Here is a 15,843-nt window from a genome sequence, read left to right on the forward strand (position 1 = left end):
TGACGCGACTTTTGCTCCACACAGGACGTTCATCAACCAGTAGCCAAAATATGGCGGGTCTTTAGAGGTATGCGAACACCACTGCAACAGCTTCGCATTTTCCCCTCACGAACGGAAATCCCTCAAAGAGCTGTCAGACGGATACTGCACACTGTTATCATCACCTTCAATACCCTGACGCTCTTCCACAAACAACAGGTCTGACTTCTCACGAGAGACAGTGCCAGCATTGAATTTGCCATTCACAGTTGAAGAACTAAACACCGCAATCAGCGAATCAAACAAGCACACATCACCTGGTCACAATGAAATAAGCTACAAAGCCATCGCAAAGTTACCCCAAACCTCCCGCGTACGACTCCTAGAATATTAGAATTCTGCATGGCTGTATGGCTAGGTTCCCGCAGAATTGAAACTCGCTAAAATAGTGCCCATTTCGAAACCTTCAAAGCAGCCAACAAGCTACGGCTCTTTCCGACCTGTTGTCCTGCTGAGTTGCGTTGGCAAACTTATGGAGCGAATGGTTTATAAACGAATGACTTGGTTTTTAGAAAGCCACGACAAGTTTCCCCAAGAAATGAACGGATTCCGTCAAGGCAGATCAGCTATGAATAATGTAATCACCTTCGTCTCTTCACTTGAAGAGGACCTCTTTGGTGGACACATTCCAATAGCTATATTTCTCGACATCAAAGCAGCTTTTGACTCCGTCTTTTACCATGCCATTCTTGCAGCCATGGTGAGTCTTGGCCTTGGAGGAAGACTGTATAAATGGATTAAGAGCTATTTAAAAGAACGGAAGATATATATGTGCACTTCAAATGGTGCCACACAGTTCTGCTCAGTAGAGAAGGGCGTACTACAGGGCGTAGTGCTCTGTCCACTTCTTTTCAACATCACCCTGATAAATATAACAAGGATATTGCCAATTTACGCCGACGATATCTGTATCTGGAGTGCTTCAAGTTCGCATTTTGTTACCAAACAACACCTTCAAAACAGCTTTACAGAACCTCTGTCCGTATTTCGCTCCCCAGGATATGCACTTTTCGCCAGAAAAGAGCACAGCTATCACATTCACGAGAAAGAAAATGACCAAGTATCCACTTCTCCTCGGTGGCCGGCCACTGACTCTCTACCACCGTTTCCGGCTGAACAGTGCTTACGGAAACAATTTACCGTATCGCTTTGGTCAAGTAGACAGTCCATACTGCAATAACTGTGGCTCCTTAGAAACTGCAAAACATATCTTGTTTGAACACCGCGCGTATACCGATGAGCGTGCGCTCTATGAACACTGCATGCATCTGTTAACCCAAAAAACTTAATCATTTGATTGTGTCCTGGGCCCTTTCAAAGCACGATTCAGAATAAATGGGTATTATTATCATCATTCAAAACAACTTGGCCATATCAGCAGATTACTTATAAGCATTCGCAAAGATATTCCGGCCTGCGAAATCGACATCCCAAACCACAACGACAATGAATGTGCGTGCGCCATCATATCACAGCAATCGGTAAAGAAGAATACACACTCATTGGAGCATACTGGAACCAGGCAAGCCTGGTTCCAGTATGCTCCATTGAGTGTGTATTCTTAGCCCAGCTTCACGCAACAGAGGCAAGTGATGAAACTTTTATTCGCGTAGTCAGACAATATCGGTCAGGTAGACGAACTGTAGGGGCACGTTGAAAACTGAAGTCATGCTGTCAGCACACGTCCCCGCTCAAGAGACAGAAAATCGTCCGTATATTTACTTTTTTTCTTTCCATTTTGATTCTTAATAATTTTTCTGTCTCTCTTCTTGCCTTTCAGTCCCCAATCACTTTTTCCACGCAGAGTAGCAAGTGAGCGACACACACACGCCGGCTAAATTCTCTGCTTTTCAATAAAGAGCTCTCTCTCTCTCATGGCAAGATTGTCAGTAAAACATGGCTACATGCTACGCTACTAGCATGCTTGCGGCCGTTTCTGTAGCTTCACATATATAAAATTTGGCATTACGAGACGTGAATGGACGACGAAGGTAAATGACACGTCCAAACATGATAATAATAACAGACGTGTCATGTAAAACATAACATGCTTTGCTCATTGTGCACTCATGGCCGTTTCGCTAGCTTCACACATACCAAATTTGGTGTTACGAGACGTGAATGGACGACGAAGGTAAATGACACGTCCAAACATGATAATAATAACAGACGTGTCATGTAAAACATAACATGCTTTCCTCATTGTGCACTCATGGCCGTTTCGCTAGCTTCACACATACCAAATTTGGTGTTACGTGATGTGAATGGATGAAGAAGGTGTATGACGTGATAACATGTTATTCATGACATGCGTGTCATGTAACAACATGACTACTTGCCATGCTCAGGATGCGATCGTGGCTGTTTCGCTTGCTTCAGCGATAGAAAATTTGGTGTTACCTGACGTGCATAGACGACAAAGGTGTATGACTGGTGCACCAAGATAATCATGGCATATGTGTCACGTTAAACATGGCTACATGCTTAGCTCACAGCGTGCTTGCGGCCGTTTCGCTAGCTTCACATATACAAAATTTGGTATTACGGGACGTAAATAAATGACGAAAGTATGTGAAAGGTGCAAACATGATAATCATGGCACGCGTGTCACGTGAAACATGACTTAATGCCACGCCATTAACGTGCTCGTGGCTGTTTCTCCTGCTTCACGTATAGCAAATTCGGTATTATGCGACGTGAATGGACGAAGAAGGTAAATGAAGCGTCTAAATATGATAGTCATGACATGCGTGTCATGTAAAACATGACAACATGCGTCGCTTAAAGTGTGCTCGTGGCCGTTTCTCTAGCTTTACATATGCCAAATGTGTTGTCACATGATGTCAATGCACCACGAAGGTATATGACTGCTGAAAACATGATAATTACGACATGCGTGTAATGCAAGAAGATGACTGCACGCCATGCTGATGATTCGCTCATGAATCAAGAGCAGGGTGTGCAGTCATGTCAGATGAGCTAAGCATGACTACACGCTTAGCTCATGATGCACTCGCAACCTTTTCGCTAGCTTCACATATACCAAATTTGGTATCACGTGGCGTAAATAGGCGACGCAGTTTAATCCAGACATGATAATCTTTACACACGTGTCATGCGAAACTTGAATACATGCTTAATTCATAGTGTGCTCGGGGAGGTTTCGCTAGCTTCACATATACTAAACTTGGTGTTAAATGACGAAAGTATATGACTGGTTCGAACACGATAATAATGACGTGCGTGCCATGTAAGAACATGACTACACACCTTGCTCATGATGCGCCCGCAGCAGTTCCGACAGCTTCACATACACCAAATTCGGTATTACGTTACGTGGATGGACGACGAAAGGAAAGAACACGTCTAAACATGATAATCATAATATGCGCGTCATGTTAAGCATAGTTACATGCTTAGTTCACACTGTGCTTGGGCCGTTACTTCTAGGTTAACTTATACTAAATTTGATATTGTGTTAAGTCAATGGATTACGAATACAAAAGCCAGGCGCAGTCATGATGATCATGAAAAGGAAGTCTTTTACGGAATACTTTACTTTCACCTCCTAACGTTATGCTGATACTAATGTGACTTATCAACCTTTGTTGATATGTCATCGATTCCCGGATCTGCTTATTTTTTTTGCTGCAGGTGGGTGAGTAGGCCTAGACATGCGAGGTGCAAGTGGTTACAGTTGGAGAAGTTCAATATAGGAAATTGTGAGTTAGTTCGAATGCAAGGTGGTGGAGAAGGATATCGTCTAAGGTCATGCTCGCCTCGTTTGAGCCTTTAGCAACGGATTTCTTCCATACGATTCTTTCTGAACATAGCTTGCGATTTGAATTATGCAAGCATCTTTAACTTATATAGAACTTTTTATCGGAGCACATTCGTTCGCTGTATGAATTCTGGTACAACTGAGCAGCCAAGGTCGCGCACATTGGCTCTGCGCCATGCCGTTCCCTGAACAGAGTGAACAGCACTTAGGTGAGCAGACATTTTCAATATTTCGTCAAAAACAAGTGCATGAAAAACACTCCGTTAAAATAAAGAGATCTAGAATGCTTAAGCTCAAGTATCCGAGCTTTGCATAAAAACACTTGAAGTATCGCACAACCTTCTGTGGTAAAGCTACTTGTCCCAAAGCCTCACGAGTTGTCACAACCCAACGGGGCCCAACTGATTCTACTGGAATGTTTCCGACAGATCGTCACAAAAGTGACCGAAGGTGCTTACTCACCCATCCCAATTCAAAGCGTGGTTTCTTCGCAAGGAACGCGTATGCAGTGATGATACCCAAGCAGAAAGGACCGAAGTGGGTGTATGGCCTGAAATAAATTTGCTCAAGCACCTCCTTCGCAAACCTGTGGACAGAATACAAAAGATGCTAAGGTACCACATAAACACCAATTCACTCGTGTGATCTCACCTATATCAGCAATGCATTTCTCTCCCTTCCAACCACCTGTTACCCAACCCCAGCGCTGGGTACCATATACCAGCTAACATACGATTAGCCTTTCAGCCTTCCTCCTTTCTCTCTCACTCTCTCTAATAAGCATTTACTTGGGTAACGTGAAACCTACTCTTATCGCCCTCAATTAATTATGGCACCCACTACAGGTGAAGTTTGTCATTTCGCATGTGAGAGCATTCTGCCTGAGCGCGCCGCTAACGGTTCTGCATTCCACATAGTCTGTGACCTCCCCTAGATGCGTGGCAATACTCGTAAATAGAAATCTTGGAAAATATAGAGTTTCGTACTTGCATAGCTTCCACAGGCTGAAAAACACTCATATTGAAAGAACCAGTACCAACTAGCCCAATCTCAGTGCTTGCTGAGGGATAGTCACAATAGGCGCAATACACAGAGGTATCGTAATAGCATAAGGGCGCAATATCATCTTAAATGTTCACCCAGTTTGCACTTCATTCTGAGCGGAATAACAGCAATATCACTGGTATGGCCACGGTGAGCTTACATTACAGTACTCGTGATGACAGTGCGGGCAGTGGGGTGAGAAATCTGGGCCGAGTCTGTGTAGTATGGTTGGTGTGATGTACGTTTGCATCTGTAGTTGCCGAAGTGTAACTGTTTGTCCTTTATTCAATTTAGGGTGTGGAAGAGGGAAAACTCTGCGCCCTATTTTATAAGCTGTGGTGATCTCGTGAAATGTAATCAATGGATCCTTGAAGTTTATACATCCCCGTTCGCTACCCCTCTGAGAGGGCCGCTCACCGCCGCGGATAGCTAGTTCGCGCGCTAGCTGGTGAGCCCTCTCGTTCGAATTGCGGGTCGGGTAAGGCGAGAGATTACCTATATGGGCCGGGAATCATGCAATATGTGTTAATGGAACTTCCACTTCATTTTACTGAGTAGGTACCTTATTCGTGATGTGAACAGCCGTAGTTGACGAAGATGTTTTCAACGTAGTCTGCACACCAGTATGTCATTTTCGCTCTATTAGCCATGCCCACGAACTATAGGTGGCAGGCCGTACGATTCAAGGTGGTGCCCGGAGGAAGGTCAACCGATTTGCTAGCATAAAAAGAGATGGTATGTGCAAACGTATGGACCTTGCCACTTTCACCGGGTGCAGTCATGGACTGCACTGAGATGTGCATGAGACCAAAATACACTTGAAACCACGCAAGCTCGCAACCTGATTATTTCCCGTGGTGTTAAGTATACATGTCAGCTCCACACTGCCATGCATGAGCGACACTTTACGAAACCCTGTGCATGCTACAGAAAATTGCGTGAACTAGAATCAACGTATCAACTTAACCGCACTCCGAGGTAGTATCTACCAGGCCTGCCGCATGAGTAAGATGCTAGCGAGTAGCGCCGTCACGGCTGCACGGAACCGAATTCTTAATGGGGCGATAGGTTGCAAACACGTTGCACCGTCGTCACTACTTGCACTGTCAGGAACATGAAGTTCCTTGTTCAACGCAGCAAAAGCATTTAACAGTCATGCTCAAACAATAGCGGAGTGCTATTCACTGCACTCGGATGTTGCACGTTCGATCAGCGCGATCGAATTACCAATATAGGAAAGAATACTGACGTGTGCTTTCCGCAACCTCGCAATTGTGAGAATTCTTCAAACAACACCGTTCGGAAGATACCGGAGAAGCACAGGAGAAGTTAGCAGAGAGGCATGGATTGTAGTCTAACTGCACATTTCGTCGCTCTAACCATTTCGCTTTGCCGGCCGAGCTCGAGAATGTAGGTGGCATGCGGCGCTCCATAATATCCAGAGTATTCGGGCTACATGCAGTTCAGAAGAAAGACTATTCCTTTATTTTAAGTTCGCTGAATGGTGTTACAGAATAAATACAATGCAAGTGAATTACGGGAGGAGACGTTAACACAGGAGGGGACGTGAAGCGACATTCGCGCCTTGTGAGTTAGCTGATCGTTTATTGTCGCTGTCACTCTCGATGCGTTCATAACCTTTTACGCTCAGAGAAAAATATTCGTCGTTAAGATAGTTTATTTCGACATCACCTCTGAAATCAATCTGAGGAATTCACATCCGCTGAGCAATTCGACAACACCAATAACCCGTCACTCACCACGTTTTTGTGGCGCAAGGAACGTTTCACTATGAATTACGTCAACAGGCGAATCTCTTGCGGTGTGCGGCCATCTATCAACAAACGCACAAAAACTAGAGGGACAGCATTGCTCAAGCATTGGAAGAGCAAATGATGAGCCCGCACGACTTTTCGTGTTCGATGAATGTTATGAGATTCATGCGCTTCACAAGCACTGACGAATTTTATACGCTCGCAAAGCAAGGCGAGTTTTAACTGCAAAAGTCAGATGATAACATTTAACTAGTCCACGTGACTACAGGAAGTCTCGCGAAGCTGACGTGTGTACTCTGCGGGCTATAATCGAAAGCGCGAGTCACCACATATTTTACACGAAAACTTCGCATCACGCAAGAACTAATCAAAGTTATCGTGTCAAAGATGGTTCAATCTCTTCACTAACGCAAGAAACGTGAAAAGTGTTTGTGTTTGTTTCTTTCTAACTCGTTAACACAAAGGTGAGCACAGCCGTACAAGGAAAGCGTTGGCCTACCGACCATCCTTGAGAGGACGCTCCTGAATGCCACTTGGTGGCGCGACAGTCTATGAGCATTGCGAAGATTAGCCGGTCAAAACCACGACACGAGAAAAGTAGTAAGGAAGCAGATATTGCACTCACATGGAATCTCCGGCGACAAACAGCGCTGTCGGCGTGTAGTTGTGGACGAACGTCTGGCAGGCAACAACAATGGTGCTTGTGATCACCAAGAAAAGCATTGCGGTAGCCGAAAAGTAAAAATTCCTACAAGGGCAACAAAAGAAAACGCAACTTGAAATTCTCTCTTTAGTTTTTTTCCGAGGTTCGACGTTGTTACTCAAAATACAGTAGAAAATTTTGTTCTGGGCGAATAGGCAATTTTTTTGCTTCGTCGTGGCTGATGCTGAAGGATATTTGTCGGTCTATATTGGCGAAAACTACGCCGCCTTCTTCTTAAGGGAAGCGCGTGGGGATGAAAAGCAGTGGGTGCTAACGCTTACCCATAACTCACCCTGAAGCGTCCACTTTCTACAGCGAGGGAAGGCCCGTGTGCTCTGATTCGGGTTCACGTTAAAAAACCCCAGGTGGTCAAAATTTCCGGAGCCCTCCACTACGGCGTATCTCATAATCATATGATGGTTTTGGGACGTTAAACCCCCCATATCAATCAATCCACAGCGAGGGATGTTCTCCTGTCGCCGAAACGCTGTGTTGTTTGTACTGGATGCGCACCGCACCGGCGAATCGCCATATCGTGTCATCTGCCGAGTGATCAATCAACTACGGGGGAGCAAGAGAGATGAATGCGCTGTTCTCCGGATTGGTTCGGCGGCTCGCGTCTTCAGTGCACCCGTCAAAAGCTCGATTTATTGTTGTGCGCGTATCAACGCTCGTTACAACGCTGACGAGAAAGGCAACTGCATGACAAGATGCTCGTGATTTAACGAGCAAAGCAACATATGCACAGGAGCTCCTACTTACCAGTCAATCCGAGCTCGTTTTTTATTTTATTTCACTAGTCGTCCTTTAGTAAGCGGTTCTTTCTCTTAGGGTGGCGTTTGTCGTTTACGACGGGGTGGTTGCGCACCAATGGAATGAGCATTTTTGCTAAGCACACGTTACTTGACTGTGACAAGACGAACGATTGGCCCTTGGGCACCCTATCTTCAAATTTTTCGGCTAGCACTCCTATTGGTTCGCGGCAAGCCGGTCCGGTGGCAGACGCTGCAAAAATTGTTCCAAGAGCGATAGAGAGCGACCCTATTGGCGGATCTTGCCACCGCCGAATGAGATTCGGTGCGCTTTCAGCAGTCGGAATGCTCAGTGTGAGCGAGCCTTTACACTGTCGGGGGCGTTTACGCTTGCTTAACATATAATAGTGAGATTTAACAGGCAATGCCACAATGCTACATGAGGCCAAACAGGCTACAAAAGAGTGTTCCACACTCGCCGCCATGGCTGCTGGTGGCGCTGACTGACACTACCACGGAAAACTCATTGAACAGGCACTACCAGCATTGATGTACGCAGATGATATAGTGCTAATGGCCGACAAGGAATACTTGCAGAGATTGACGGACATCTGTGGTAGTGAGGGGGATAGGTTAGATTTCAGATTCAGTAAGGAAAAAATCAGCAGTCATGATTTTTAATGACAATAAAGGTAGTAAGCTTACAATACAGGATGTCACACTAGAGATAACAGATAAGTACAATTATCTGGGCGTATGGATAAGCAATGGGACCGAGTACCTGAGGGAACACGAAATATACGTGACGACTAAAGGTAACCGGAATGCAGCAGTAATCAAAAACAGGGCACTGTGGAATTACAATAGGTATGATGTTGTGAGAGGAATATGGGAAGGGGTCATGGTTCCTGGGCTGACGTTCGGCAATGCGGTCTTGTGCATCAGATCAGAAGTTCAAGCAAGATTAGAAATTAAGCAACGTGGAATAGGTAGGCTTGCCTTAGGAGCTCACGGGAATACACCAAATCAGGGAGTACAGGGTGATATGGGATGGACATCATTTGAGGGTAGGGAAGCTAGCAGCAAGATAAAATTTGAGAAGCAATTGAGAGAAATGGGGGAGGAGCGTTGGGCTAGGAAGGTATTGAGCTACATGTACATAAAGAATGTCGATATGAAATAAAGGAAGTGAGCCAGAAAATTAACTGGTAAATACTTATAAAAAAGCAGAAGCCAAACAAAAAAAATTATCAGTTAAGAAGAAAGTGAAGTATGCTGAGACCGATATGTGGAGAATTGGCATGATTGAGAAGTCCACGCTAGAGATCTATCGAACTTTTAAGCAAGAAATTGCCAAGGAAAGAATCTATGATAATACTCGCGGTAGTTCTCTACTGTTTGAGGCCAGCACGGGAGTATTGCGAACCAAGACATATCGGGCCAAATACGAAGGGGTAGACACAGTATGCAGTGCGTGTGGAGAGGAAGAAGAAACTACCGTACACTTGATAATGTTCTGTAAAGGGCTTTACCCTATAGTTCAGGATGGTGGGGCAGAGTTTTTCAAAGCACTGGGGTTTAGGGAAAGGGAGGGCAAAATAGACTTTAAGCGGGTAGAATTAACTAGAAGGAGGTTATCTGGTTGGTGGCTAAAGTCAAGGCACGAGTAAAAATTAAACCTTCACTGCAAAGTACGAATCCTCAACCTCACTATTTGAAGAAAAAAAAATAAATATAGTTTTTGGTTCGTTAAGTACTACGGCTTGGTGGCGCTACCCACCGCCCGATCTAAAGGGTACAGCCATATTCATTCATCCATCCATCCACGTTTAATTCACGCATATACCCAACAAACTGGATGAGGGGGGGGGGGGGGGAATGGCCACTGCGTTATCTCAGTTGGTACAGCTTAGAACGCTTTATTCGAAAGTCGCAGGTTCGGTTACTATTCACGGCAGGTCATCTTTCCATCCACTTTTCTTTGTTCACATTTGCATTAGAATTAGGTCTAATAGCTTACCCTATACTTTTCTTCCAATATTGTCTGTTATAAATCACTACTATTGTGTGTAACAAAAAATAACAATCCCTTAAGAATACACTTCCCTCTTTCATATTTATACCACCTGCCCCAGCTAACAGAGACCTAAATCGGCCCAAAAAAGAGCACGTGCATGGAAGAAAGTTTTACCTGTTGTATATTATTGGTGGTAGTGTACAGACAACCTGTATTCTTCTGTTGAGTAAACACTATTTTAACCTTAAGTTTGCCAAAGTTTTATTCTTGCTCGGATCTGTAAGATATTACCTTTTGTCGTTTCTCTGCAGGAATAACCTCAGAATCAGACATGCATTTTGTGCTAAAATAAGCGTTATTGTTTTTTCTGAATAAAACGCCAAATATGAAATAGACGCACGCTCGCATGCCACTTCTCAAGTGCTTGTAAGTGTTCTTTGACAGTTGCGCTCGTTCACTGTGCAGGACCTTACACTATTGATAGGTGCCCATCATTTCATTTGCGCACAAGTTGTTTGAGACGAAGCATAAGAGAACAAAAAGTGCACGTGCCAGTTCACGAGGATGACAGTTGGCGACAGGCGTAAACGGCTACTACACTGTTGAAATTCCCGGAGGTAATATGCCACTAATAGGCATCGGAGAAAGAAGAGAAAAGACAGGGTGGTTTTTACCCTGCACCGGAGAACAAATGACGAGGGGATGAAACGAGGAGATAGAGCAGTGCCTATCAGCCCCATAGTTTGTCAGTCAGGTCCGCCGAAGGCGTCGTTTGCTAAACTTGTGGTGGGCGTCCTTGGCATGGTGCTTGGCTTTCCACTGAGAAAATGTGCAGAATCTACGAGACCACAAGCGAATATACTTCGCGCTCAGACAGTTCGTGAAGCACTGATAGCCATTGCTGAAATTTGCAGGACTTCTTCAAGAGAATGTTTTTTGCTTAATTCTAGGTTTGAACGTGAACGATGAGCGCAGCAATGAAGTAAGTAGTGCTAAAGAACCGCAAATTGATATCTGCTTCGGGGCGTCTTACCTCAGTAACTCACCTGTACAAGAGAATCGCAAAGCCTATGAAGAAAACGTGGAGCTGTGTGTCGACGGATAAGTACCAGTAGGGCACAAGGCACTGCAATGACAATAGGCTTCATTGCGGTCACAGAAAAAGAAATGCACTCATTGCGCAGAAGATAACGGGTGACTGAAGGAGCCAGCGTTAAAGTGTATTTCAAGACAACTTAATGAAGTTGATTCTTATATAACGCCAGCTAATGCCAGGTTATAATTTAAAGTGGTGCACTTGCTTGTATATCACAATATAAGATAACTTTTTATACTGAATGCAACAGCGTTCTTCGTGCAATGATCGCAACTAGCACCCAATACTTTTCTCACACGAAAGAGGAGACAAAATGTTCGGCGCGTAAAGATCGGACTACCATTACAAGTTAATAACACGTAAATTTCAATGAATCATTTTTTAGAGAAGACCCACTGATGCTAACACGGGTCTCTTTTTTCACTAGCTGTTGAACGTTTACAAAAATGACATGGTTCTCACCAGCTCATCGTGTTTGAGAAAGTTCTGGACATTGAGCAGTAGAAGCCACCAGTTCTTGTCACATTTTTCAATCTCAGCATTGATGTACTCGTTCCACAAAGGCCCCTCACCGAAGTGCCGTATCAATGTGAGCGCGAACATTCCTACGCAAGCCATAGGAATTAGTCTGGAAAACAAGTAACACGGTCATTCGAGTTAGAATGTAACACTTACGTGTTGTTCAACGAAACGAAATAAAACACGTTCAGGATGCATCTCTCGTTTCTCATGTAAATTAGCACAACCGGCTTTGACAAAACGTCCGTACCTGTTAAATATGTACTCAGCTAGTGTCAAGCAGACAAAAAAAGAAAGGTAGATAGAGAAATATAGGTAGAAGGATAGAGAAATATGCAGCTATACGGCATATAAAACTCTTGTACAAATTGTTGAAGAAATTATGCTCCAAACAACTGCACCTTTTTGTTGCCAGTATGTAGAGAGTTTTTCTTTTTACTCATTCAAACTATTTCTCAACCGCTAGTCTTTCCGATGAAAGCACCAATAAGAAAAAAATGCATTTTGTGTCAAATATTTGTGACAAACTATTACTTCTATTCAGAGGTATCTAAAATGGGACTGGAGAAACACCTCGCCATCTCACCTCCACCACCGCACGACGATGTACAGCAGCACTTGACCCAGGCCAGCTGATTTCATCTGCTTGTTTATTGCAAACAGCAGAAAGAAGCCGCTGCAAAGACGAGAGCATTCAGACAGAAGTTGTCTCTCCAGAAGTGTAGAGCTAACGCGTACTAATTAGTGACACAGCAGCTGTCCTTTGCGTAATTTGACTTTATGCAGCCTGAGGTTGGTTTGTAGAGTACGTCCTGCAAGTAGAGTACCCGATGCTGAATGGAGCAATTTATTACGTGGCTCTGGGCTTCGCCAAAAGAGGATGCTGCATGGACGAGGCACGCATCATTTCCAATCGTCTACATAGCGAACACAGACTTAATACATGCAGGCTACATCATGAACAGCTAGCCTTTTCCGATCCTGTATTAGGGGTGAAGCTCCTCAAGCCGTGGGCTGTGCGTCCTTGATGTGTGTAGTAGTAGTAGGTAGTGACCTCTCATTTAGTTATTGGAATGTCTGCTGGATGGGAATACTTGTATATGATGAACATATGAAAAAATACGAGATGGCGGGACTTGGAGTGATCACGGACGGACGGACAGACATATATACACACGGACAGAAATACAGATTAACAGACAGACAGACAGACAGACAGACAGACAGACAGACAGACAGACAGACAGACAGACAGACAGACAGACAGACAGACAGACAGACAGACGAGCAGATGGACAGAAAGAGACAGACGATTCACGGTTTACCGATAAAACTCTCCGATGCTTCACCCCAATCATCATCATTCATGCCATGGATATGTGGGGACTTATTATTAATGTTATAATATTATTATTATTATTATTATTATTATTAATAATATTAATACATTATTATTATTTTTACTACAGCTGAAGCTGCATAAAGCTCGGCAAATTAAACAAATAATTGCCTCTCCCTCCCTTAAGGAATTCGTTAGAAAATTCAAATGCATTTCCTGCGCCAAAAGTACACAGCGAAGTAATTTAATGGCGTAAATAATGACGAGAGGAGGAATTGTACCGTAACCATTTATTTACCCGTTCATCGGCCAGTGAATGGTCTGGAATGAGGCGAGCGCTACACTTCATTTATATATTCGTTCGAGTGAGCGGCAGGGAGTGTAGGACATAGGTGAGAGAGAGGGTGAACAGCGAGAGAAGGAGCGGCGAACCACTGCACCTCCCCTTTCCTACACTGCCTGCTCAAACACTGGAATGCGACCGATGGATGGTTGGATAGATGTATCCGGCTATGCCCTTTAGACCTGGCGATGGCTCACACCACCTAGCCATAAGATTAAGTGTTATGACTGTGTGTTTAAGGATTGAATTTCACTCGCGTCTCGATTGTAGCCACCAACAAGTTAGCATCCTCCAGGTTATTTCTACCCGTTTAAAGTCGATTTTGCCTTCACTGTCCCTAAATCCCAATGCTTTGAAAAAATTGGCGCCATTATTTTCGACAATAGAGTGCAGCCCTTTACAAAACATCATCGAATGTCCAGCCATTTCCTTCTCCTCTCCACACGCCCCACATACCATGTCTGTGCCTTCTTATTTTGCTCGGTACGTCTTGGTCCGCAATACTGCCGTTGTAGCCTCAAAGAGCAGAGAACTACCCCGAGAATTATCGTAGATCCTTTCCCTTGAAATTTCCTGCTTAATAGTTCGGTAGGTCTCCGGTGAAGCTTTCGTAAGCTTTCCAATCTTCCATGTGTCCCTCTCTGTTTCCTTCACCTTCTTCTTAACCAATGTTTCTTTTCGGCTTGGTATTCTGTTGTTGTCTAAATACTTGCTAGGCAATTTTTGAATTCGGTTCTTCCATTAAGCATCGACATTGTTCACGTACAAGTAACTGAAAACTTTTCTAGCCCAACGCTCCCCTCCCATTTTTCTCAATCGCTCCTCAAATTCTATCTTGCTACTAGCTTCCCTGCACTCAAACGATGTCCATTCCATGTCACCTTGTACCCCCTGATTTCAAGTATTCCCGTGTGCTCCCAAAGCAAATCTGCCTATGCCACGTTGTTTAATCGTTGTTTAATATTCAATCTTGCTTGAACTTCTGATTTCGAACGATGTCCACCCCATGTCTCCCTGTACCCCCTGATTTGGGTTCTTCCAGCACCTCCTCGTTCTCCGCCCATGTCTGTAGTCTTTACTATCTGCATCACCAGCCTGTAAACTACTGATGTCATTGTTATAGGGCGGTGCAGCTGAGCTTCCGCAATGCGAGCGCCCTCACACACCACAAGGCGCTCCTCCTCTCCACTCACTCTCCACTACTCCGCCCCCGCCACCTGCTCCGGTTGCCAGGGGCGAAGATAAGCGCGCGCGCAAGCAGCTGTTGCTATGAAAGAGGGAGTGAGAGCGGAGTGTCGACACCAGCTGGCACGCCGACACCTACAGACGTCTGTCATACTCCAACGAAGGGCGCGTTCAAACTTGAGAAGTGAAGTGAAAACGAAAGCTCTAGAGCAGCCAGAAAACCATAACCACGCGCGTCGATGTTATTCACATTCGTTCTGCCCCATCCCGCCACTGCTACCTTGCTACCTTGACCATTATCATGAGTCTACTTGCTTTCCAGGGGAAAAAAACTTCGTATCAAATTCTAGTTATTCACACAAATAAGTCAAAAGAAAGACCTCGCAACTTTTCAAACTTTGTTTTGGGAAAGGCGCCACCTGAAACGACACCAGCGAACGACCGGCAGCAGCGGCGGCTGATTCAACCGGCTGTACACAAAAGCGAGACACGTTGGGTATCCCCAACTCGCTGAAGCTGCACCATCTACTTCCAGGGTTCTCGGCGATCGTAATCCAAACCAGGCTCTCAATGAACGCGTTCTCGTTGAGGTCATCATGCTTCGTCGTGCTGCACGGGTAGTATGCGATTTTAGCCATTGCGAGCCACCGCCGAGGTTTTTGGCACTACGTTGAATCTGCAGCCCGCAGGTTAGATTACAGTGTTCTAGAAGGTTCTCTACTGCACCCACTGGCCTATCCGTACCATTTACTCCGCTGAGGCGCCTGATGTTAACTGCCAGCGTGCCCAGCAGGGGCGCTGAAAGAGGTTCCTCATGGACCCCAAACAGGTAGAAACACCCAGGAGGAGGCTAGCTGATTGGTGGCCACAATCAAGGCGCGAGTGAAATTCAATCCGTAAACACGTAAGGATAGTACTTAACTGTATAGCTAGGTGGCGTGAGTCACCGCCCAATCTAAAGGGCGCAGCCAAACCCACCCACTCACACCCACCCAGCCACTTATCCATCCACCCATCCACCCATCCGTCCGTCCGTCTATCCATTCATACACCCACCCACCCACCCACTCACATACTTACCCATTCGTCCGCCCGGCCGCCCGCCCACCCGTTTGTTCGTCCGTCCGTCCATCCATCCGTCCATTCGTCCGTCCATCCGTCCATCCATCCATCCATCCATCCATCCGTCCGTCCGTCCGTCCATCCGTCCATCCATCCATTCATCCCTCCCTCCATCCGTCCGTCCGTCC

At 45.1% G+C, this 15,843-nt stretch overlaps 1 protein-coding gene across 1 annotated transcript in view; it reads right to left on the reverse strand.

The window, feature by feature from the left end:
* The window catches only part of LOC119167683 (nose resistant to fluoxetine protein 6), a 192,048-nt gene that overhangs the window by 14,645 nt on the left and 161,560 nt on the right, over positions 1-15,843 (reverse strand). The window contains exons 8-12 of the mRNA XM_075865904.1: positions 12,313-12,402; positions 11,670-11,835; positions 11,158-11,237; positions 7,265-7,387; positions 4,283-4,406 (exon numbers count right to left, since the gene is read on the reverse strand). Coding sequence (XP_075722019.1) covers positions 4,283-4,406; positions 7,265-7,387; positions 11,158-11,237; positions 11,670-11,835; positions 12,313-12,402 — 583 coding nt within the window. The remainder of the gene's footprint in view (positions 1-4,282; positions 4,407-7,264; positions 7,388-11,157; positions 11,238-11,669; positions 11,836-12,312; positions 12,403-15,843) is intronic.

The sequence above is a fragment of the Rhipicephalus microplus genome, chromosome 6 (genome assembly GCF_043290135.1).
Source record: "Rhipicephalus microplus isolate Deutch F79 chromosome 6, USDA_Rmic, whole genome shotgun sequence".
Classification (NCBI taxonomy): domain Eukaryota; kingdom Metazoa; phylum Arthropoda; class Arachnida; order Ixodida; family Ixodidae; genus Rhipicephalus; species Rhipicephalus microplus.